This window comes from Rhea americana, unplaced genomic scaffold, assembly GCF_003343005.1.
Source record: "Rhea americana isolate MKP2758 unplaced genomic scaffold, rheAme1 scaffold_384, whole genome shotgun sequence".
In the NCBI taxonomy this organism is placed as follows: Eukaryota; Metazoa; Chordata; class Aves; order Rheiformes; family Rheidae; genus Rhea; species Rhea americana.
The window spans coordinates 164,573-190,038 of record NW_028186517.1 but is presented as its reverse complement, the minus strand read 5'-3'; the positions used below and the strand labels follow the sequence as shown (position 1 = coordinate 190,038).

At 46.3% G+C, this 25,466-nt stretch overlaps 1 protein-coding gene across 5 annotated transcripts in view; it reads left to right on the top strand.

Moving 5' to 3' along the window:
* The window catches only part of DAG1 (dystroglycan 1), a 62,573-nt gene that overhangs the window by 19,265 nt on the left and 17,842 nt on the right, over positions 1–25,466 (top strand). For 4 of the 5 annotated variants that reach the window (XM_085313410.1, XM_085313412.1, XM_085313411.1 and 1 more), the window contains exon 2: positions 21,424–21,833. In XM_085313410.1, the coding sequence (XP_085169536.1) occupies positions 21,552–21,833 (282 nt within the window). In that variant the 5' untranslated portion in view covers positions 21,424–21,551. Of the gene's footprint in view, positions 1–13,068; positions 13,087–21,423; positions 21,834–25,466 lie in introns of those variants that run through there. The other variant, XM_085313413.1, reaches the window with a different exon arrangement.

The following is a 25,466-nucleotide window of genomic DNA, read 5'->3' as shown; positions in this document are numbered from 1 at the left end:
TTTGCTCATTGACATCTTAAAGAGGAGAAATTAGATTTGAAATAAAATCTCTTGTTGATTTGGGAGAAAATACCAATAGAGACCTAATATTATAATACAGAATAAGCGTATTCTTGGAAAAAAAATCAGTGACATTCCAATGTTGTAACCTAGGTAAGAGAGCACTGTGTTAAAAATCAGCAGCGAATTTGGCCAACAGGRTTCAAGTCTCAAATCTGAAGCGTTACATTGCAGTTACCTAATACAAGTTTGGAAACACAATGACTTAATACTTATTTAAAAAATATTCCCAGGAACTGGAATGCAACTGTAGTAAGGCTTCAAATATGCTTTGAAGAGTTGTATTGCTCTTCAGCTTAAAATCTTCCTAAATTTTGTTTTCAGTACACAATTTCCACCTTTCGGAAGACGTTTCCCTTGGTGGCATTGCACCCCTGGGCGAGGCAGGGTGCTGGGCTAGGGTGGCCCCTGAGAGCCCCTTTGGCCGGCTGGAGCGGATCGCTAAGCCTGCCAGGGACAAGTGCAGCTGCTGCCTGCCTCTCCTTAGCGCTGCTGGAGGAATTCGACCCTTCAGCCAAACAAATCGCTCCTCCCTTTCGGGGATGAGGCAGCTCTTTCCTGGCAAATCAGCCCTTCCTTGGGGTCCTGGCTGCCTGGGTCACAGCCTTCAGGACTTCTCTGGCACGGAGGTGACTGACCGTTGCATGTCTTGGGGAAGGAGCRCCTCCAACCCACACCAAACCTTACTGTATCTTCCACCTTGTGAGTATGTACTCACAGTGATGTAGTGATGTACTATTTATTTTTCTCCCTACTTGTTGCACTGACCTTTCTATTTGGGCCTGGCTTTTCCCATGTTCTTTTCCTGATTTCCTTAAAAAAAATTAAGAACTTCATCTTTATCAACAGAATATTCCTCTTGCCTCTCAGATAATCCTCTTAAGGACAAGGAAGCCCAAGGTTGGGAGAGGGTTTCTATGGGCACCCTATTGCACCTTTCTGCCCCCTGGACCTGGATGGAGATGAAATTTGTCACTGCTACAGAACGGAGTGGCTCCTGAGGGTTTTGACAAGCAGAGCTGTGGCTGTCAGTCTAAAGTCGTATGTTTTGCTTTCTGGGACAAAGACTACTTAGACATCTGGATTGCACTGGGGATTTTAGGGGAAATTGTAAATTATTAGTTTGCTGTGAATGGAGGATGACTTTGCTAGCTTGCTACAGAGCAGGCTGAAGCCTGTATTCTTGTGCTTTGGAAAGAAAAACTGGAAATACAAAGGTTGTTTTTTGAGTCCTGGGAACATGAGGCCGAGCAGACCTTTCCTGACCTTCTGGCACATTGAGAAAACACGTTCATTTTATGGACAGTTAATTTATAGAAAGTTCCTGTTTAAATTTCCTCCAAGAGCCATAAAAACCGGAGGACAGCTGCACCCATTAGCCAGCTAATCAAATGCTGCTCACACCTGGCTAGCAAACATCTGAGCTCTCCTCTTCCCTTCGCTGAGGCTAACTTTGAGCTCTTTCAGAAGAACGAGGATGATAACCCTGGGAAATACGGCTTAAAAACCACTCTGCAGAGGGGAGGTATGCTCAGTGCTCGTGGCTTCCGGGGTTATCCTGTTTGCTGGAGCCCAGCCCCAAGAGCAAGCTTATTCTTCAGGATCCCGAGTCTAGGATGAGTCAGGCTTGCACTGCATYCTTTTTGGCGTGTAAAAGTGCCGCTGCTTTGGCCAAAGGAGAGGTACTGTATGTAGGTGGAAATAACCACAGGAGCCTAAAATGAAAAGCTCTTGGGCATTTTGCTCTTCTTCCAGGCAGGGAGGGAAATTGCCTGTGTTTTACTACTGCTTCTTTCTCTCACCTTTCCCAAAGAAGACAAATAAGCAAAAACTGTTAGACTTGTTCGCAGTTGTTTGTTCCTCTTCCAGTGGAAAAAAAGTCCCTTTTAGAAAAGGTACTGTGGCACCAAACCTCTAATAGCCAGTATCTTTAGCTTGGTTTCCCAAGGCAACCAGGCTGATACGATTTTTAGTCTGCATATGTGCTCTAATAATTTTGACCCGAAAAGCTGTTTTGATCAAGTTTGACAGAGAGGTTAGGCTCTTAAAGACATTAAGTTCTTAAGAGAGTTCGGTGATAACTGATTAGGTAGAAGAGACCTATTTGCCTTMTGGCTGAAGGCACAGCTGTAACGTAAGCCCAGCTCTGTAACAGTTACGCTACACCCACAGCAGCGAAAGGCAGGCGTGTAACTTCAGCTGCTTCAGTGATCGAGGCATTCACGATCTATCTGCTTAGAAAATACCAGGACCAAAGCTACAGGATACTAGGTTGGTTTGTTCTCCTGTGCAGAACTTTTTCTTTTTCCTTTTGAAAACATGTAGGCTTGTGCATGTGTCCTGTTCCCTCCCTAGCTTTGAGGCACCACAGTATTTTACTGGCTTATTATCTTAACCCTGCTACGTTAAAATGACTGTGAATAAAAGGTGAAACATAGCCCCCATATCGAGACCGAAACCCAGAATTAAGTTCCTGCTCTTTCAATCACAGAAATCTTTGCTGCTGCTTTGAACAACTTAAGACAAATGTTTTTTTTTTTACATGTTGCAGAGGAGACTGGAGGATACTAGAGCTGTGTTTTAAGGTTCTGCATATTCGAGTCGCTTTGTCAGAAACCAACGTTGAGAGCCAGTGCTTGGGCAGAGCTGAAGCTGCTGCAGCCCCAGGACCACGTAGCAGAGATTCTCGCCCTGCGGTGACTCTGGGAGCAGGGTGGGAACGTGTTTGCTGGGAATTTGCGCTCTGGCGGCTGCAGCAACTGCTCTGCAGCTGTCCTTCGTGATCTCCCGGCTGTCCTGCTTAGCTGGCCCTTTGCTGCCAAGAAGGCAGCGAAGCCTTCATCCTTTTCAAACGGCTGCTGTGTTTTCCCCTTTACCTCCCTTTTAGTCCAGGGTGCTGTTGAGYGGTGCAGGAAATGACTTGGAGGCGAGTGGCTGAGTGTAGAGAGGACTTTTTCTGGAGCTCCCTGCATTATCTGAAGGGAATTTAATAGAGATGTGATGCAGCAATGATCAAAGCGAGAGCAATTAACTTCCATTTATAGCTTCTTGCACGGTCAGCCTGTAGACAGGGCAGCCCTTCAGGAACCTGCGAGGGCTCCTGGTATCACCCCCTCCAGCAGGTTCTCCARTCTGATGGAAATAAACTGGCTTTGGCATGCCCAGAGCCTTAAATCTCTGAATTTTGTCTAAGCTCGGGCCTGTTTCTCGTCTTTTAAATCTCCTCTGCAACAGTTGATAAGCAGCTGGTCCCTTCTTGGAGAGAAAATGCTGCAGAAAGAAATGCCAGGAATGCGAACAGCAGGTGGGGACCGGCGGATGTACTTATCAATCACGACAGACTGACAGAACGGTTCATTCCTCTTAAGAGCTGCTGTTTGCCTCTGGCTTGATTTGTACACTGCCTCTCCAACCCCCTCCAGCTTCTGCTGGGGCTGAAGATAAGAGAGTGGGTAGCTCTCCTGTTGGTGCTGGGGCGCCCTGCTCCAGGAGGTCAGAAGAAAAGGGACGTTGGAAGCAAAGCCTTTAGATCACACTGGAAGGTCGTAGCAGCGTACGCAATAAATAAAGAGGCTAGGGCTGGGGAACAGGTTTGGCTTTGCTCCCACGTTGCCTATGTAGAAGACAGCCAGCTTGATTAGTTAATGAATCAAATTTGCTGTGCTGCTGATTTGTTGTTTTAAAACGTGGCTTTGCATCTTTAAGGAATCTGGAGTTATTTTTGTGGACAAAACCCTATTTTAAGGCAGCAGTGCTTTGGGGAGATCACCTGAATTGACAAGCGAGAAGATCATACAGCTCCAGACTGCAGAACCTCACCTGTAGAGAAGGGAGAAGGACCCTGCAGTCGGTGGGGGTAGTTTGAAGAAATTCAACCACAGTGTGAGCACTTGACTTAACATTTGCTGCTCCTGCTTCTGGAGCTCTTTGCACTTGATATTGGGATACTGTTYGGTAGCAGGACAACCTGATTTACATGAAATAGCAAGCTACATGGTGGAAAAACTTTATCTGTTGATCTCTAAGCAGCTTTCTTCTGGGTGTTGGCTGTGTACATTACAAGCACAGCAAACTTGCTGTGACTGATGACATTACGGATGTTTTAGCAAGCCTTGGAGCTTTCCTTCTGGCCTGCGTGCTTGTTTCAGAATGCACGGTATCTGAATGCTTAGGATGCACTTCAGTTGTGTGTGTGTTTTTTTCTTGGAAAACCCAGAATAACCAATACATTCAAGTGATGTGATCAGACTTCTCCTTAAATGACTTCCTGGGTATTTTGCTAGGCTACTTCAGCCTGTCTGGATCAAGCTATTTGCAGTGCTTCAGGGCGTCCATCGTAAGTCTCCGAATGATTTGGCTGTCCTTGAAAGCCAGCAGTTTGGTGGAATTCATAGGGACACTGCTGATTTAGGTAGCTGATAAGTTTAAAAAAATGGAGGCAATCTGCCCTAAGTCCTCCTATCAGGTTTTCCTCCAATTCTTTGTATTTTTTTTTCTGAAAGAGCAGTTAAGAAAATAGCTTTCCCAAGTAGGAATAGTAGTGAAAACAAGGGTACAGCCAGTATTATGACACAGAATAAAACTAGATCACAGAAACAACTTTTTGCAACAGTGAAATGTTATTTTCAAACTCTTGCTTCTCGGACACCTTGCCTAATCAAGGTTTGTATTTGGGAGGTCTTCTCTCTGCTTTGAAGTAGCTTAGCTCCCGCAAGGGCAGCGATTTAGCAAGCCACGATGATCGCGATGCCGTTTGCATCGCAACCTAATTGCGTTACAGGCAGCGCCTTGCCTACAGAATTGACAGTCGGCCAGAGAAGGGAAGAAGCCTGTGCCATTTCCCCGCTGCTACTCCGTGCCCTCTGGCCCACGCTGAAAGCCCGCAGTCCCCTTGGCCTCGCTGTGCTGGTTGCAGGTCAGATGATGAGGAACGGTTCACATGGAACTGCTTTTGAGGGGAATTACTAAGCGAAGGCTTGGGAGGAGCACGGCTTCGAGTCGGTAAGCAGTGAGGCGTGCACGTACAGTTGCTGTTAACCCAGATCCCAGAGAACTTGCCTAGTGGTTGGGTCTGAGCTCTGTATTGCAGGACTTCCCTCAATTAAATCTTGCTTGAACTGCAATCTCTCACACTCTGGCCACAGCTGGGTAGGCTCTGTGCTATGCTTTTTCACAGGGTTGCCTGCTTTGGCTGCTGTAGTAGTGTTTTTTTTCCCCTCTGTGGTCTTCTGTAAGCAGGGAGCATATAAGTGACGCTGCTCAAACCACCTGTTGTTGAGATTATCGGACAGTTGAGTTGCATTTAACTCTTCCGACTTAATTACTAGCCCTGGAATTTCCCGTGCTGTGCATCTGCCTCAGGGTTGTTTTCAACTTTTGAGCAAAGACAGTTCAGTCATTTCCAGGAGTTGAAAGAAAAAAAAACCCATTAAATTGTCAATATTAAAAAAAAAAGAGGAGTAAAGAAACAAAGCTTAACTGCTTTCATTGAGAAGTACTTGTGCTCCAATGGCTTGAAGATTGGCAGTGGGTTGTCTTGTTGCCAAGGATGTGCCATCTCTTCTCCCAGCAAAAAATGGCCTGCGTCTTATCCAGTTACAGGCATCTGAAAGACTCCTGGTTGACTAGTGTTTTGTAGGCTTTATCTGAATAAGTTTTTCAAAGATCCTATCTGTAAAGGGCCTCCTCCAGCCTGGGGTCAAAGAGGCGGAATAATTGCTGTGGGAGCAGCTGGTGCTGCTGGCTTTCAGCACATTTGGGAGCTGAGATCCTGTCTCTCCCATGCCGTTGAAGGTAAGGACGAACAACTTGCCTGTCCTGAATGCAGAGGGAGCAAAAAATGGGGGAAAAAAGGGTGGAAGATGAGAATGAATGATTTACTGTGACCAGTTCACAAATTCTCAGTATATTCTGACTTTTTTTTTTTAACTCATTTTTGCAACCTTAGTGCAATTGTTTGCATTACCTAGAGCAACCTAACATACTGCTGGAAGACTTGGGAGATGGTGTTTTTAGGCTTAGCCTACCGTAAAGAGCAAAATTCGAGGCTAGTATAAGGGTTTGAGGAAATGAGTGGTAGTCAGTCTTCCGCTAGTGCCCCTCCTGTGGGAGGCACCGCTGTTGTCTTTGGCAGAGTTTCTCCTTTGTTTGTGGAAAGTGGCCTCGGTGCTCTAGCAGCTATAGGAGCTCGTTCGCTCCGAGCTGGCTCCAGCAGTGTAACGATGACCTTTTGAGGACGCTGCTGAGCTTGTGGTTCCAGAACGGTATCGTTCTTGGTCATTCTAGCATGCTTCTCCGGGTTGCAGCGTCACTGTTGTAGCAGGGTATGGAAACACCTTCAAGATGTTAGTGAGGGCATCCTTACTTAGCCCAGACAGGGCCGGCGCAACTGTAGGTGGCTGTTGTTGATCCACCACACAGCAGGTGGTGGTGGTGCAAACAGAGCATTGCAGGGTTCTGCCCTGACCGGAGACCTGTTAAGAAGTGAGTGCTTGGTGGATTGTAAATAGAAAACCGTGGTTTTTTTTTTAGCATAGCTTTTCTGCTTTATAAAGGATGGGCTAAGCTAACCAAAACATGTTTTTCCTTTAGAGCCCATTATTAAGCGCAGAAGAGACTCAAGCACTGTTCCAGAATTCCTTTCTTTTTTTTTTCTTTTGAGGGCTGTCTGGAAGGTGGAGGCTAATCCAAGCTGCAGAATAACTAATTATTTATTTTCAAACTAATTAACAGTCTCACCTCTCCAAGTGAGGAAATARCGATGGTGACCAGGTAAACAGGCTCTGCTCAACAACTCGTCCTGCAGGATGACGCTTCGGTTCTGAGCGGACTGACCTGATTTACACTGAAACTTTATAGCTCAWACCAGAAAACTATGATCTTCTAATGACAGTAAGCAGAAGAAACACTATATAACCATTGAAATAAAATAAAATAAGCAAAGGGAAGCTTTGGTGCACATAATTGGGTACCTAATTGCTACTTTTGCCACCTGGGGACTGGAATTGCTGTTGCACTATGAAGGCTGAATGGCCCATACTGTGATAAGCAGTTTAATTGTTTTCCAGCATCTGTGCTAGCATTATAAAAGGAAGGGAAGCCGAACACACCTTCAGAGCTTAAAGGCCTCTCAGTAACTCCAGGATTGCATTTTTCCTGTGGCACTGGAGCATCTCTTTTTATGTAGCCCTTATCCCCTCTGTCTAAACTGTTTATATTTTGCTGTGTGATTGAATAGCAATGGGCCATCACATTTTTTTCTGAGCTATGAGAGCCAAAACCTGGTGGTAGGAATGTGAATGTGTGACCAGGGAGGAAAGTAAGGAGATTACAGAATGTCACGTTAAGTTTGCTGCTGTAGGTGTGCACCTAATTGAAACTTAAATTTGTCAGAAATAGATTAAAAATCATGCTTGCTTCTGGTAAATATTTTTTTCAATCCTTTGGCCCTTTTTTATGGAATTTGGGTATTGGCGATGGTGGGAGTGTGCTTGTGCTGCAATTGCTTCAGGGGATTTACTAGGAGCAACCCCGGAAACTTCCTAGGGCTTGCTRTGGGTATAGTGGTGCTCTGCTTTCAGAGGGGGGCATATTGCTCTGCAATACTTTTCCCAAAGCTTAGCCCTTTTTGGCCAGATGCTGAGCACATGGGTCTTGGTGGGAGCAATGAGCTCAGCCATGCCAAATGTCTCCTGTGTTTATATAGATGGGGCAGAGTGTTAGTATTAAAAAGGGTGCCTAAATCTCGCCGATATTCCTTATAGTTGAGTACCCTGGATGGTCTGGCCTTGAAATGCTGCAACTTGGTTCTTGATTTCTCAATACCAGAGTGAGGTTTGGAGAAGAGCTGGGGCTATCTCTGCGTTGGCGTACCTGAAGAAGGCAGCTCCGTCCTTCCCCAGTCTTGGGGTGCATCCTGCTGAATGCCTGAAGCTGTCAACTTAGTGAAGGCCACGGGCAAAACCCGCTAAGYGCTTTTCTTTATTAGGTAGTGCAGGTAAACAAGTAAGGTAACTTCACGGAAAGATAACTCGATGAAATTAGTGCTGCGTGAATGAGATGCAGACTGTTAGTRTCTTGTTTAAGGTGCTGATCTTTGCTTTCTTAGTTAAATCATTCTTCCTGTGCCAGGGCARTTGGGAAACAGATGGACCTGCTAAGCCGTGCCTGCCCTTCTGCTTCAGTGAGCTTGTGCCTTCCGTGATCTGCTGCTTTCCGACTCGCTCGGTGAGCGAAAGGCTGGCCAGCACAGGCTGGAGGTTATTGTGAAGAGCAGAAAGTTTCACTGGAGCAGTCCAGCCCTTTGCCCTCTGGTCTCCAGCAGGAAGAGGAGGAACCTATAAACATGTGCACCTGCATGAAAGGATCATCGGTTAGATGTTGACAGGAACTCTTTTGGAGATTCCTGAATTTCTGAGGACACGAGGGAATGTGCGGCCTGGCTGGCTGCTGCTGATGCTCAGGGAGTTAATTCCTCTTTCAGATGCTTACTCTGTGGCAGAGGAACAGCACTGCTTCATTTTGCATTTTTCCCATTTTATGCTTGATGGTTAAAGTGGGAACATTTATATCTCGTTCTGCCAAAAAGCACTTAGAATAGTTTTCATGAGAAACGTTGAAAGCTGCAAGTATGTGGCCGATGCCCTGGCTGCTCTGCATAAATCGGTTGATGGTAAATGTATTTAAATGAAGAGCTGTGGCAGTCTTACCAGTTGAGTAATGAATCAGGGCTGAGCAATTCCATAATTGTGAATGTTGATGCCTTGGCTCGCTGTTTTAGGGTGGGGTGGTAAAACTGATGGAAACACTGGACTGTTTCTAAACAGAGTGTGCTTGGCCTTAGTTACGCTGGCACCAAGAATATAAATGATACTGCGTATGTCATTGGAGTGCTGAAAACTGGCTTTTTGTTGGTGCTGCTTGCCTTGTTTCATGTATCCACTTAATATCAGCTGTTTGGGTGCTTTATGTCCTTTGGGTGGCAACGGCCTGATCTTATGCCTAACAGTCAAATACCTGGCATATAGGGGAAATCTTAAGCTTTTTCACTAAGCAAAGACTGGAAGGCAAAGCCCTGGTGCTATGACAGCAYCCTATATGAAATCATGTTGCTAACACACTTTCAAGGGCCCTCTTGAAATATTTCATTATCTGAGGAATTTAGTGGAATACTCAGATTATTACAAACCCTCGGAATGTGTCTGGCTGCCCAAAAACCAGGACATCAAAATAAGATTTTGATGTGACTCTTGAGTATGAAGCCTCATGACAATTTTCTTTCCTGGTGCTTGGGTTTGGTGCCTGTAGACCTCAGGGACTRTTTGTTCCTTGCACTAGAGTATGCAAGTGTGCTTCTTCACCTGCTCAAGTTGCCTTCTGTCGGGTGCTCCAGTGTGCTTCACTACCTACTTAAATACCATTAGCAAAGCTAATGTTTGCCTAGTGGCAGCAGTGCTGACTTGTCTTCCAAAAACTTGCATGCAGTTAGCGCACAGGACTTGTCTGGTGCTGAAAAGTACTCTGCGCTGCCGTTGCGTGGCTAAAACCTAGAGATGGATTTTGCTAACTAGCCTGCTACAAGCCATCTTTCTGGGCTCAGAAGTACCACCAGAGCTGAAGCCTCAGAAATGCAGCCTTTAGAACATGATTTGGAAGTATAATCAGGTTTCCTAAGGAAGGAGATTACCTGGGCTGCCTTGCCCACCAGTCTGTCCCTCACCCTTACCCCAAGCACTAATAGTTTTTTTGCTAATTTGACAGAGTTTTATAAATTTTTTATATTAAAAAAAAAAGAAAAAGGGAGGGGATGGCACGATGGGAGAGAGGCTTTTGCTGGCTAAAAGCATTGTAGCATGAGCTCACTTCTCTTGCTCCTATGTGACTTCTGCAACGTGTGATGTGTTCAGAAAGCCAAACCAGAGGAAGGACTCAAGTAAGATTTCCTGCTGTACTGCGGAGGAGAAAGTTTGTCCCTCGGGGTCTTTYTCTTCTCTGTGTGGATTCTGTAGTATTTAATAAGACCAAACCTCCAGCGGAAGCTTCTCCTCTGATTAGGATATTCAGGGTCTCTCTTCCGTGTGGATTCTCCGGCTCATAAGGGGTTTTGTTCAGCCTTTAATTCAATTAAGAAAGCAAGCAAGAGCTGCAAATCTTTTTAGCCTCACTTGTTTCAAAGCTCATAACTACATCTGAAGAGAACATCTCTTGCTTAATATGATGGAGCAGTTCACGAAGGGGGTGGTTTCCTGGGCTTCAGCTGAGATTTCGAGTGCTGCTAGAGACTAGGGGATGATTTTGTCCCTTGTTGCATGAAGTGGAGGGAAAGACCACAGCCTTATCGGTGAYGGCGCATCGGCTTAAACTGATTCTTGAACAGGTACCTTAGATAGAAATCCTTGTTCCTGGTAGCTGGGTGACTATCAAAGGTCATTAGCTGGTGTGAATTAGGCTTGAAACAGCTGGTGTACTGGGAACGATAGCAAGGCGCAGGATGTGCGGTGGCCACTGTCATGCTGGCTCATCTTGCAGGTTCTCCTTAGTGGAAGCTGCGTGAAGAAAAGTGAACCCCTACCTTGCTCATTTCTGTTTTGTTCTTCTCTTCTTGCCTTCGTGCCTTGCCTCTGACTAATGCTTCTGATATATCCTCTAAGTATTTCATTAGACACCCTCTTAAAGTTGTTTTGAGCTTTTTTCCAAAATCAGTGTTTGGGCCTCTCGGAACATGGATGGGGATGCTTTTCTCAGTTACAAGGGCAGTCCAGGCTCGTCTTATTTTAATTATACCTGAGAACATTTATTTTTTCAGCACAAAATCCCCCTTAATTTTAAAGCAATATAAAAATTAACTTTGTCCTTCCAAATTTAGATGCAAAACAGTCAGAATCCCATGTGAAGCAATGCAGGCAAGTCCCTGGATTTCAGCACTTTAATCACAAATGACATGTTTAGTGACAATAAAGYTACTGTGGCATGCTGAGCCCATGGATGACCTGGGAATTTTATCTCGAGAGCCCTATATCTTGCATTTCCAATGTTTCTAGCAATTAGTGGCCCTCAGTTTTAAGTGCAGTGTCTTGGGGATTGGTTTGCTGCCTTCTGCACGCTAACYGGTGAAATAACTCGTTCATGATCCACATTAAAATTGCTGTAATTTTTCAGAATGATGCTTTGGTCTAACCTCTGGCTGCTTCTCTACTCTGCCGCCCAGGCAATTTTACCACGCCAGGTTTTCTGTGTCCCAAACTCTGCTGCGGGTTGGAGTCTGCTAGAAAAGCTTTTCTGTAGTGCTACCGTCTTCATTTCAGAAATAACTTCAAGCAAATTTAGCGAGATATGAAGCTGTCCTTAAAAAGGAGAAATCTAGAGTAAAAATACCTATTTTAACTTAGTGTCCAAGTTCTGTTTATATTTAGTAAATCTTTGAGACTGTTACAATGTTTATATGCAYGTATATGTACATGCCTGTTCTCTCTCTGTCTTCAAAATAGGCATTTTTTTATAACTTTTGTATAAAGGTAGCTCTTAGCCCAACCTCTTGTAGTTTAATTTCCTGTGGCTTTTAGTACTAGGTTTGGCTTGTGTTCCCTTAAATATAGTGTTAAATACTAGGGAATATTAAACTTCCTAGCTCTGTTTCCAGACAAAAGCAAGAAGTACGTGTAGATATTTCTGTGGCACTGGATGGCTCTGTGATAGAAGCTTGGATGAAATCAAAGCCAAGTTAAACTGAGTGCTCTTAAGACAGGCATTCACTCTGCCCCAGTACAGCTGTACATTTAGCCTATACACCTTTTCCTAGAGGAAAGGCCAGAGGAAGACACCTAGATGAGAAGGCAAGTCATGCTTTGCCTGGATGCTCTCCTGATGTCCCGTGATCTGTCATGAAGAGCTTMTTGAAACGGCACCGTGGTAACTCTTCCTTCCATAGTATTGTCCAGTCTGTCTTCTTTTTTTAAACCTGAATGAATTCTTAACATCCATCATTGYCGTAAGATCCGGTGGGGGAACTACCTTACTTTGTTTAGCTTTGGAGCCTGGTCCAARTTAGCTTCCTTTGGCTGCTGGTCCTTCTATTAGAGGAGTGAGCAGCTCCTTGTGTCCCATCCCCCTTGCGCTTTTACACGCTCCGCTTTGTTCTCTGCCAGCTCTYCCCCAGGGGTTGAGTTGTCCTCAGGATCCATTTTGTTCCTCTGATAATCCCTCTTGTCCTTCCCTCCTAATCTTTCCTTACGAATGGGGTGGCTCAGAAAACGCAAGTAGTGTTAAATGTGTGGGGAGTCGCTGATGAAACTGCCCTCAGTTGTTATTTGGAGTCTTCCGCTTTGACTTGTTGATGAGTGCTTCTATCCTGATTTGTCTGTTTGCTGCCAGCAGCCAGGAAAATGGCAGCTCTGCTTGACTAAGATGTTTGCAATTACAGGAGGGGAAAAAAAAAAAGACTTTGAGGCCGCTTAAATATTTGAGAAGATAATATCTGAGTTTCCTTTCAACTGAATGCACTTGAAGATACGATCGCGGTTGTCTGCCTGGCAGTAGCAAAGGGGGAGAAAGGATTGATTGCGGTTGGTTGGTCACGCTTTCATGAAGCAGTAAAAGGTACTGCCYGGCCAAAATCAAAATCTGCTGCTCTTGGTCACTTCTTCGTGTAAGGTGCAGCGACTGGCGGCTTCCATGCTCTCGGTGAGGCGGATGCTGTTGAGGCTCGAGGTCTTGCTTGAGCTTGCAGCGGAGCTCCTCGCACAGCATGCATCGGCTGCAAGGGTTAAGCGAGCGAAATTTAAAGGCTGGGGGGTGGTCTGTGGGGTCTGCTGGCAAGAGGGCCCGCAAGAGTGCGACTCTGTGCAAGCACATAGCTCARGCGTGCTGTAAGTACTCATTCCTGTCCTCCCCCTCTTTTGCTTTTTCACAGGCCGGTGGGAGCGTGGAGGACGGTGCGCRCCCCCAGGAGTTGCTTTTATCACTGCACCTTGGAGGGGGGAATGTAAAGTGCACCCTGCACGGAAGGAAAACGTGCTCCGTGCCCAGCTGGTAGAAGGATTTTCGCGTCCTTCGCGCTTAAGCTTATGCCACTGCCGCTTGCTCCTTTCTACCGCTCCTTGCGCGTGCCTCCATGCTCCCTCTGCCCTGCGGTGTCCCTGCACTGCCGTGTGCCCTGGAGAAGTCGGCCTCAGGCTACTGCTTGCTCCGCTGGAAGGCTGTTTGCATTCCCCTCTGCAGGCGGCACTGGAGATCTTGCTCTTTCTGCCCCCCTAATCAGCACAAAAACTCTGCGAGGCCRTTTGAGCAGTGCAGCTTCCCATAGACACCTCCCTGTCACCTCACCTGGCGGTCAAAGTGCGTGCGTCAGCCGTGGCGGTCTCTTTGGTCCCAGAGTTTTTCTTGGGAAAGGCTGGGAGGACAAACAGAGCAGGTTTTGCTGGCCAAAGGGAGGCGTGCGAGATGCAAATCAAAGGGCTCCAGGAAGGTTTTTTCCTTCCTTGGCAGCACAAACCCACAGATTTTGAACCAAGACTTGTGGAAGATAGCTGGGAAAACTTTCTCTTTGCTGTGGGGGAGCCCTGGCAGTGTTACGTTGTACCTTCTGCTTCTATTTAGTGGGATCATTTGGCTGGAGCTTTTCTGGAGAGCTACCTCTCCTTATCAGAGAGGTGATAACACGSCTCTTCGGTAACAATTTCAGAGCCACCCTTTCAATATATCAGAACTTCCTCCAGCAACGTAAAAATCGCTTGGAGGTGTTGATCACTGTGCCCACTTCCTCTGTAGCTTTCATGAAGCTGTTAGTTAAGGCAACAGGTCAGTGACTTAGTTTGCAACCACGTTTCACGTCAGCAGGCGGGTGACTGTTTCCCTGGCCAGGACGCGTTGTGCTAAGCGATGACTGCTGTTCTTTTTTCTAGGTTATTTTTCACTATCAGACTTCCTGTTACTGATGACAGATATGTGGAAAACCAGCAATAAAGAAATACAGTTTGATTGATCAGGAAAGAGATTGTGAAAAATATCTCTCCCCCCCACCACCTATATCCTTTTAGCTATTTGTCAGCTTTYGGAGGCTTTTAGCCCTCCCCCAGTACTGGTGTAGCCAAGGCTTGGTATAAATTACGGTGTATGGAACGGTGGGAAGTCTTAAACCAGTTTCACCACTAAACCAGCTTTATCGTTACACCGTGAGGCCCTGCCTTGCTGCTTAGACAGTCGATGCTGATCCCTCTCCCTCCGCTTAGCCCCTTGCTGGGCCAGCGGGGACCTTGGCACAGCTCCCTTGTCCTGGTTCCCCGCACGGTCATGGCACGATGCGGAGGGGTGGCCTGGCAGTAGGAACAGAGAGGTGGGGAGGTTGAGGAGCGAAGAAGGGTGAAGCTGCTGAAGCGACGCACGTGTGGCTCATTGCATTTAAATAGCAGTGTCAGAAAATGCAGCGTTATTGCAGGCTTGCAATGCAGACTAGCAGAGGGGCTGCTGCTTTTGTTTCAGGGCACTTCCTGAGCTGGGCAGGTGTGGAAACTCTTAGTCTTTCTTAACTCGCATGCTCTGAAATGTTCTCTGTGCAGATAACGTGTCAAGCTTACAGCTCGACCTGCTGTTCATGCTGAGGAGACTTCTCAAGAGTCCCTTCACACAGTACAGATATGCACCAAGCAGCCAGCCACCTTTGGACAGTGTAGCTGGTCTGTCACTGTGCTTGCTGTCATGTTTTGGACTTGCAAGCTTGTACAGCAACGTGCCATCCTCGTGTGCCTGGCCAGTGATGCTCGATTTCATCATTCCTTCTGTTTGCTGCCTTGACATGCAGAGACGCGGTAGCTGATGGGACTTGCCCCGAGATTTGCTTGTGGAAACATGCAGAAGAGATCTTTGCAGAAACAATAGTTCTGGTTTAGGAAATTGCACCGGCCCTTTTTAGTTGAGTCTGAGTTTGTTTCCTTARAGAGAGGAAACTTGTTTAGTGCTTCCTTCAATGAGAATATTGGTAAATAGCAGTTCAAGTAAGTGGAATTTCTCCTAACTGTCCTAGATACCGTCTTATTTGGAGCTAGGGACTTGCAAGTTAGTTGCCTGGACATTTTGCATCCTAGGTTCAATGACATTAACATGCCAGCGGTTACTGCAGTCCAGTGATGTGATTGTGTGTTTGAGCAATTGGATTAGACATAGCTGGACTGAGACTCCATTTCCCCCGATTCTTACTGAAGCAGTTGTTTAACTGGCCACAAGGAAGACTGACTTCCAGGGCGTTCATGTTCCTACTGCCAGAACTCTTTTCCTGGCCTGATGCTTCAGATTCTGCAAGAAGTAGAAAGAAAAGGCTATTGGGGGGGATATGTGACTGGAAGTAGCTGCCTTGTCCTAGTCTCATTCCTTTCAGCCTCATCTTTTGTCTGCACTACTCTGCGTTCCTGAGTTAATGGTGGTAGTGCACGCCCTTAACACGTCAAGAGGCCTTGTAGTTGCATGGAGAAGGAACAAGCAAGCTCAGCACTGTCTTGACAAGTCAGCATCATATCAAGTTCACTATCATGTCAACATAACTTCATCAAGCAGGCCAAATTCTGCTTCTGAAAGGGGGGATTTGGCACTGGAGATCTGGCACAAGTAGCTAGCACGAGGACTGAAGTGGATGTTGATACTGACTTTGATGTTTAATCCAGCATCTCAGAGGTTTAAAGTTGAGAGCAAAAGAGCTCTCTCAGAAGCAAGAGGATAAAGGGAAACTCAGTTCTTCCAGAAGATCAGACTGAACAAARCATCCTGAAATTCAGGACTAACCTGAACCTTTGTGTGTTCTGTGAAACTGAGCAGTACAGATCCTGCTGGAAAAGAAGCAGCAGTATGTCGTGTAGATAAGCTGGGATGTTCTAGCCTTCCSTTGAAAATTTTAAATGTTGTCTGAGTTAGTCGTGCAGCCTGATTCTTTCCAGAGATCAGAAGACCTCTGCAGAAAACCATCTGTGTTTGGCTTTTTGCCTTGTTTTGAGGTCATGTGAAAGAGTAGTCTATGCTATGTGTTGGGATTTCTGATTCCCATGAGCTCCACCATTCACTGATTGCAGAAGATGATCCTGAATGCTAATATTTCCTGCACACAACTGAGATGATGTCTCAAATCAAGTGGGACTGGGCTTTGCCTGTGTTAGTGCGTGTGAAATGGTTTGGGCTCATGAACTTGACCTGGGCACCCCACTTGTTGTCAGTACTTATTCCAGTCTCACTGCATGWAACGTTCCCTCTTCTTCAACTGCAGTGCTTGCAGCTGATGGACTTGCTGAGCAGGACTATCAGGTTTTTAGATGGAAGACCTTACATGAGAAAAGGTGTTCTGTCTTGAAGTGATAGTCCACCTGGACCTCAGAATTTGCAAGTGAATGGTTTATTCTGGAGATCTACAGAGCTGTACTGCCCTGCCTTTTGTTCCTAGCCCATGCACTGAGCACATGTAGCCTGAGAGTCTGGCACTGTTTTGACTTCTGTCGGTTTTGTGAAGTGGAGCTCTGTTACGACATTCTTCTGTGATACAATTTTGTTTGGTTCTTCTGCATTTTCTTTTGATATCAGCTGCTGAATTCCTCATAGATCTCCTTTGTTCTGCACTTCCATATGCTGAGACTATCCTGCAGCTTCCTGAAACTTAAATTTCTCAATTTGTTTGACCTGCAAGTGTCGAACTAGATTTTCACAGCCAGGACTTGATTTACCTTGGCTGAGCGGTATGTACCAAACAGGCACTGTCTGTTGCTTACTGCAGTAATTCTTCCTGAAATGGGTGATGACTTCATCTGCCTCTCCTAGTTGCCACAGATATCATCTCCTTTCTGCCCAAATACTCTTCTCTATGCAACAAAAATGCCCTAGATTAAAACACACATTTTGGTAAAACAACACAGAGTTGTGCCATGCTTGTGCATGAGTTGCACAGGTAACCATGACAAGCCAGAGGCAGGRACTGGTATAGAGAGGTAGGGCCGAACCTTTTCAGGCATCTTTACAACTCTGTGTGGTTGTATTTTGGTTGTCTGGACCAGTGCAGCTCTTTCTTCCTGCGGGGTATTTCTCCTCGTCTCAGATGTGGAGGCTTAGCACAGCTGTGAGAGAGGTGCTAATATTTCTATGCTGATAGCATCTTGGCTTCGCAGGAGGCATAGGGCTGCTGGGCTTTCCAGTGATTGCTACTGTGTTCMTCACCCAGCTACCAGCTGTGAGTCTCTGAACCTGTCTATACTTGCTGTCTGGGTTGCTTTTTAGTCCTGCACACTGCAGGAGAGTGGACTTCAGGAGAAATAACTCTTGAMTAAGGTGTCATTACTGCAGCATCTGTACCTCAGTCACCATGTAAACTGAAGGGAGTTCCTCTATCTGCCCTTTTTAAGGCACTGTTGTCCGGAGTGTGCACTCATGAAAATCCCATGTTTTCATGATATGTTGATTAGAGACCTCTACAAGATCTCTTGCAGAAGGCTTCTCTATTTCTGTAGCAAATTCAGAATGAGAAAATGTATTCTGCACGCAGCCTGTTGAGTATTCTCCACCAGATGTCTACTGCAGTAGTTGCCCTCATGTTGGGGTTACTCTGAATGCTTCCAAAATCAGTTGGTGTACATCAGAATCTGATCCTGTGACAGTGGATGGACGTAATAGGAGAGAGGGGGGSCCCTGTGAGAAACATGACTTCCTTACCTGTGCAGCCACTTCATCTGTTGTGACGCTAACCTGTGGAGAAGGTAGCAGTCCAGGTATCTCGCTTGAGGCAAAGACTACCGTGTGCTTGGTTGCCTTTGGGAGGAGCATGGGCTTAGCTTCCCTGTTTAGTGGTGTATTCCTGTCCAAGTCTCCTGTCCTGTCCTGTCCTCTCTAGACTGATAGTGGTCCTATCAAATATCTGGCTTATCTGTATAGTAGYCTGGGTTTATTGCACCCAGCTTATAATTTCCATTACCCACAGTCCTCTTTACTAGCTCTGACTTTGTTCACTGGGGTATTGAGAAAGATATCTGGTCCATTAAATTGGGGTGGGAGATGTCAACACCTTTACCTGAGAGATTTGTTGTGAAAAGGCCTATCAAGGGATGAGGATGTGCTAGTCCTTGCATGCTACCTCTTGACTTTCCTAAAGTGTGGGTTTTAGGGTTAACAACCAGGTCTTACCTCTGTTATTCCTAGAGTCCATTGTAGTAACCTTGAACATAATAGTGGCCAGAGTCTGCCTATTTTTTTGAGAATCCAGCTGTGGATGTGCCCCATGCTTTTATCCCATGCTGTTCAACTGCGCTTTGAGATAGCAATGTTAACATCTGACACCTGATGCTAGACTGTACAAGTCAGACTCATAGATCTGGATGCATAGCCTGCATGGGGTCTCATCCTCAAGAGTGGAGCAGTCTGGGAATATAATGTTCCATGCTATGGTAACGGACTTCGCCAATATTTGAAGGGAGTGCTTTTCAGTTTGAGTGAGGAGGAAGCTGAACCTTGACAGGCAAACAGCTTCAGGGATGAGAAACTCTAAAACAGCCTCAGTGCCTGAGGACTTGATTTCCAGAATAGCACAAGCTGTGCCTGCATCATCCTTGGAGCTGTGGAGAGTGACTGCAATATGTTTTGTCTTTTTTCTTTGGCTGGTCAGATCCAGGACTTGACAAATGATAATTTTATACACTGCATAATCAGAGATTTGAGCTGCTCTGCTTTTGCATGGGGTAAATTTTTAGAAATTGGAGCATCAGGATTCAGCAGCATAAGAAGACACCTAAAATGAGAAGTGTCACATATCCTAGCAGACAGGCTAAGCCATTTGACATTGCTAGGAGCTGGGACCTTCTAACAGTCCCTRGAGCTGTTGGTGTCAGTTGTTGGTAGATTTGGGAGTCCAGCCATCTGCACACAAACTGCCAGACTGGATAGTAGGGTATGCCAGGACCTGCYGCAAGCCAGGAAAGGGGGAACTCTTTGAACCTCTGTCAGGTTACTTCGACAGTCTTAATGAGAAATTTCTCAATTCTCATGTCTGCCTGGTGGCTAGCCTGGAACTTTGTCCAAACTTTATYGGGATCTGTGCCATTGAAGAAGCATCCAGGGCAAATACAGCACTTAATAGCTGTCCTTCTTAGCAGTTGTCTGTGATGGGCTCCAAGAGCAGCCTCTATGTAGTTGTGATAGGGGCAGAGGGATTGTAAATTAGTAACCTGACAGGATGAGAAAATAGTTTCTGCTAAGTGTACAAACATATACATCCTGTCCTTCTTCCTTTTTGTCCTTTTAATCTCTCTGTGGCTGAGAAAGTTGAAATGATGCGGTGTGTTCTGCTGTATCAACTCACTGATCTGGGTTTCAGCTTGCCTCCTCTGGGGTAAAAACATCTGTTTTGGGGGTCTGAATCTAGCTTAGGAGGCGCCAGGGCTGGTGATTCCTCCGTTCATAAAAGGATTGCTTATATGCAGGAATTGGAGTCAGAGTTTTCCCCAGCAGCAGTCCAAGAACAGGGTTGCTGCCTGTTTTGTAGGCTCTGAGAGAAACCTTGTTATCTTTTTAGCTTTTGAGAAAGCAGGGGAAGCATGTACATGTRTTTGTGCTGTGAGCCTCTGTTAGAGCAGTCCTGGAAGCAGCTTCTCTCACCTGAATTTAGATCTCTGCCTTAAAGATCRCAGTGGACTACCTTAAGTATATGCTAAATAAAGCCCATATTGGTGTGGGGATCAGCAGACAGTACTTGGRTGTATTGCAGATTTATAAACTTGCAGTGATTTAGTCTATTCTGCTCCTGGCATGGACAGACCCTCTGCCTGCTTCTGCAAGCTCAAAGTAGGCAATATGTGCTTGTTTTGGGAGCAGCCTAGCAGATCAGCTTGTCCTGCTCTTGCGAAGCCCCAAGATCTCTGTTAGACAGAGCAAGAATTGGTGGGATTGCCCTTCCCACACAGTTTGGTTCCTGGGTCTCTTGGGAAGGCCTGATGTGCATCATACGGCACAGCTGAAACAAACTAAAATAAATAGAGGCTGTACTCAGAGGACTGGGAGCCACAGAGACTTGCTGTTTGTGGTTATAAGTTGGACTGGACTTGCTCTAGGAATTCAGAGTGGTTTCTCTCTCAGCAGCCTGGAAAAAGGGAGTTGATTAAAGAAGTTGTGAATGCCTAGCCCTGAGGAARACCAGTCCTGTGCATTCCTGTAACCCGAGCAATTTTCACTTGAGGCATCCTTGGTCAGTGCTTCTGTCCTCCAGTCCCACTTAAAGCACTGCCTGACTTGTTTTTGCAGAGCAGTCAACGGGCTGTGCTGCCGACCAAAGGTGCATCCTTCTCCTCGGTGGTGACTGAGAGAGGCTGTGAGTGGGATGATACAGCTTCCCAGTGAGCCTCAAATGGCTTCGTCCTCTTCTAGTGAATCCAGCGACTGTCATGCAGCAGATAGGATGTGAAGAGAAGCAGTGTGTGCCTGTACAGATCCGTGAATGATTCAGAACACAGCCTGAAGGGAGAAGTAACCAGGGAAGTGAAGGAAATAATAGACTAAAGGAACAGGGGAGGAAAGAGAGGTATATAGAGGGGAGCAGAGAGAAGGTGGAGATGGAGACAAAACAGGTGGAAGGAAGAAAACAGACAAGAAAGAAACAGCTGGAGACATTTCTTCTGAGATGATTGGCAGGGTGTGAGGGCAGGAGGGGGCTTTTGCACCAGGAAAGGYGATGAGCATGCTGTGCAGGCAGTAGGGGAACTGGTCAATGGGTAGAAGTGTGGGACACAGTATGTGCATAGCTTACACCAGTCTGTTTTTTGGGGGGATYTGTGTTGCTGGCCCCAAAATCAAACCTACATACATTGGCTAATAGAAAAACTGGAACAGAAGGCAGACCTGGCTTGAAAAGCCAGGCTCATGGATCAAGAAGCAGAAGCATCTGTAATGCATCAAGCTGTCAAGGTGGCAGCTTTCAATCATCAAAGATTTCTTGGGGCCTTCATACTGGGTAATTAGCATTTAAATTCACTGATAYCGCAGCCTGACTTCAGCTTTCCTTGAAAGGTCATCTAATGCCACTGTACTCTGTCTCGGCATCAGTTGTATCTACTCTGGTACTTTCTCCTTTCTTGTGGCAATCTTGAGATGCTGTGGCTCCAGGAGCAGCAGAAGTACTGCTCTGTGCATGGGAAAGGAGGTGGGTCTTTCTTGAGAGAGGCAGRACTCCAGAGAAAGAACTGAGCTCTTGCTTTCTTTCCTGGTAATGTTAACAATTTTGCTTAAATCAAAGAGCTGAAACGATGATGACGGTGAGGCAGATAGTCCTCTGTCCATTGAAAGGAGATCTGTATGCATCAGTTAGCTGGCTTAGATATTGTAATTAATGTGCTGATTTGGTTTCCTTTGTTTAATCAGGTTCCGAAGATTCCTAGGATGAGGCTGCTGTGAGGGACTTGCGGARCCCCTGCACACTCTGCAGTGCCTACAGATCCCCTGTGACTCCCTTTCCGGGTGGAATACCATAGCCGAAGTCGCCAGGCAGAATGACAGTTGGATATGTACTGCTGCCCCCTTTCCGGGGGAGGACTTTGCTCTCCGTGCTGTTGCTGGCGGCCTCTGTTTACTGCCACTGGCCCAGCGAGCCGTCGGAAGTGGTACGGGACTGGGAAAACCAGCTGGAGGCCTCCATGCACTCTGTGCTGTCGGACCTCCGAGAGACTGTCCCGGCTGTGGTGGGCATACCAGACAGCTCTGCCGTTGTGGGCCGTTTCTTCCGAGTCTCCATCCCAATGGATTTAATTGCTTCCAGTGGAGAAATAGTCCAGGTGAGAAATGGCATTCCCTGAGGCTCATTTTCAGTCCCCTGTCTGCAGCTGTATCCTTGCAGGATTTTAGCTAGTCCCCCCACTAGTAGGATAGGTCATAAGGGTTGCCATGAGGCAGCCTTGAAGGTTTTTAGGACTATAGAAGAAGACTTAGAGAAAATCATTTTTATCACCTCATTGCAAAGTTCCTCCTCTCTTCAGTAGGGAGTGGAGACCTCTTTCCTAGATGATAATTGATCTGGTTTGTTGACTGTATTTAAACTGTGAAGTATCAGATCCCTGGAATGACGGGCACATTGACATGACAAGGAGATGTTGCCTCAGGATCTGAGGAGCAACAAATTCACTGGGACTGCTGCCCTGACACTCAGGGGGGTTTGCTTCACTGGAGTAATAAAATATTGTTAGATAGATCTTGTTCTCTGAGTAGGACTCTGGACTGCCTTTGACAGTCTCTCCTGACCTTGTACCTAGGTCCTCTTGGGAAAGATGGGTACCTTTATCTGACCTTCCCTCAGGCTGCTGGTACTGCAGACACCTGAAAAACTGAGATTTGGGGATTGGTCTGGATGGCGAGAAAATGGCAGAGTAACCTGGAAGGAAGGTAGAGAAACCACTGAACACATGTTTGTTAACCAACTGCTTACCTAGGTCATAGAGAGCTCAGAAAATTCTGGTTTTGAAAGGAAAAAGAAAATTACCTTCCAGTTTTGGAAAACTTTTTCTAGAGAGCAAAATTGAAAAATATTTTTAAAAAATCCATTGTTGGAGGGGGAAAAAAACAACTTTGTTTTAGAAGATCAGAGGGAGATGGAGAGCAAGTCAGGAGAAAGTCTGACATCTCTGCTTCTCCTTGAAGGCAGGTTTGTTTAAGTTCTATCTACAGTCATGCACTTACCTCAGTTCAGCTACGTGACCTCATGGTCTCCAGTGAGGGCGTTGGGACTACAATGTGCCCGTGGTAGACAGAAAATCTGAAGAATGTATCTGTTAGTGATGGAATCCCGTGTCACGTGGGGAAGAGGAGGGCAGTGGCTGCATCCTAGAGTTAGAGGAGTCAGAGAAGGGGACAGGCAGACTTGCTTCCCAGTAAAGGCTGTGACATTTAATTTGTTTTGAAGCTAGTGAGACTGACTTGGAAGGGGATGGTGGCTCCCTGCTGTGACCATTGCCAAGTTAGGAATGCACGCGTGTTTTCTCCGTGCTGRGCGCCTATATGCCATTTGACTGTGGGAGTCCACATAAGTATGGTGAACATCATGCAGCCAGGCAGTGAGCACGTCCTTGAAAGAAGCAGACCCTTCAGCTTGAACCTGTAGGAGCAAGAGATGTTCAGCATCGCTGTGCCCCCAGGTCCTACCTCTGCTGCCAGGATGTTTGTATGAGCTGTGCTGCCACTGGGGCTGTGGGAACTTTACCCTTTGCTTTGAATTCCCGTGTATTTTGAAAGGAGTTACCAAGATCTTGTGTTACTGAAACAGTAACTTTGGTTTGAAATTTTCCATTGGAATGGCTTGCTTTGGTGTCCTCTGGCTCCTTTGGTGGCAAGAAACTGTTTTTAGTGTTATTGTAACACTATAGCTTCCTCTGTATCCTTTTCCTAGCAAAACAGTCATCCCTGATAGCCCCAGTAGGTAAAGGAAAACTATGATAAATTTTTTCAACCACATCTGATACCATACAACAAAACTTCTGCAGCCTTGATGTTGAGGCACGTTTGCCGATACCAACAGATGCTTGAAGAGCTGCAAATGGGCTGTGCTGGAGAAAGACTGAAAGAACAACTGTTGGCTGTATGTAGTTCAGCAAAGGCTGGGAGCGATTTTCATGCTTGTCTGTGGGCCTGCCCAAATGYGAGTTGCATCTGTTCACCTCAAAATTGATTTTAAAAAGTGACGCGGGCTCTCAGGCACTTTTATTGGCCTCATTCAACCACTGTATCTTGAAGGTCTCTCCCCCACAGGGAATGCGTTGTTGGCCACTGAGCATAGCTAACCCTTTCTACGGGGATTTGGTTCCTAGCTAGTGAGAACTGCGTAGGCAGTTTGGGAGGGCTGGGGTGAGTTTTTGCTTTGCTGGAAAGTTTTAGGGCAAGTTGCTCTGGTCTCTCTGTTTGGCTGCCTTCTCAGCAGTATAAAAACGTGTACTTTTGGATATTGCTAACCGGTGTACTTAAAGAATAAGGGCTATCATCTTTGAGATGAAGCAGTAGGTCAGAGTTTAGAATGACATGTGGTTGCCTATACTGAATTCTTTTAGATAGCTAAGAAATTGAGTATGATCTCATTAAAATAATGAAGGTTGTCCCCAGCTACCAAACTCACAGGAGCTCCCCATCCGGAGCCTGAAGAAAATGATTGCTTCATTTCTAGATAGTTCCCACTGATTATTTCTAGGCTTGGTTGGTATTGCAGTGGTACTTGCCTTGAACCCGMCTCTCGGATCCTCTCCCTGCTCGTTAGCAGATTCCAGCTGACTATAGACAAAATATTTTTCTGTGCAAACTTGGTTGTGGGATGGTAGCAACGCCAGGCATCTGCAGCTTTGTGGAGGAGTGCCCTTGCAGGCTTGCCCTCCTGCCTGGAGGATGTGGGCTCCGCGCTTAATCACGTACCYGCTCCTGGGAACAGAGCTGCAAGTGTTTCCCTGACCCTCCTAATCACTTTAAGAACAGGTGAGGTTGTACGATTAAGCAAAAAAACAAGTTTATTCTAAAGCATTCGGGAAGCCARTCAAAAGAGGGACACAGAAAAGAAGTAAAATAGTGACTATCATGTAGCTTAGCTTCAGAATCTCTTCCATTTTGCTTGAAGCTAACAGASAGCATGGCTTTGTGGCCATTGTAAGTCAGACCTGGCTATTAGAAACCCCCTTCCTTCTCGTGTTGTCTTCCTGAATATATTAGAATCATAGAATCATAGACTTGGGAAGGTTAGAGGGGACCTCTGGAGATCATTTAGTTCAACCTCCCCGCTCAGCAGGGTCACCTAGAGCATGGTAGACAGGGTTGCATCCAGGCAGGCCTTGAATATCTCCAGAGAAGGAGACTCCACAACCTCTCTGGGCAACCTGTGCCAGTGCTCTGTCACTCGCAGTGGAGAAATTCCCCCTCACGTTCAGGTGGAACTTCCTGTGGTTCAGTTTCTGCCCATTGTCTCTTGTCCTATCGCATGGGACAACTGAAAAGTGTTTGTCCACATCCCCTTGACACCCTCCCTTCAGGTACTTATACACATTGATAAGATCCCCCCTCAGTCTTTTCTTCCCCAGGCTAAAGAGGCCCAGCTCTCGCAGCCGTTCCTCACAGGACAGATGCTCCAGCCCTCTGATCGTCTTCGTAGTCCTATGCTGGACTCTCTCCAGTAGCTCCATGTCTCTCTTGGACTGGGGAGCTGAAAACTRGAYRTAGTACTTGAGGCCTCAGCAGGGCTGAGGGGCCCCTCAGAGGGGCAGGATCACCTCCCTCGACTTGCTGGCAACACTCTTCCTAATGCAGCCCAGGATACCAGTGGCCTTCCTGGCCACAAGGGCACGTTGCTGCCTCATAGTCAGTTTGTCATCCACCAGTACTGCCAGGTCCTTCTCTGCAGAGCTGCTTTCCAGCAGGTCAGCCCCCAGCTTGTACTGGTGCCT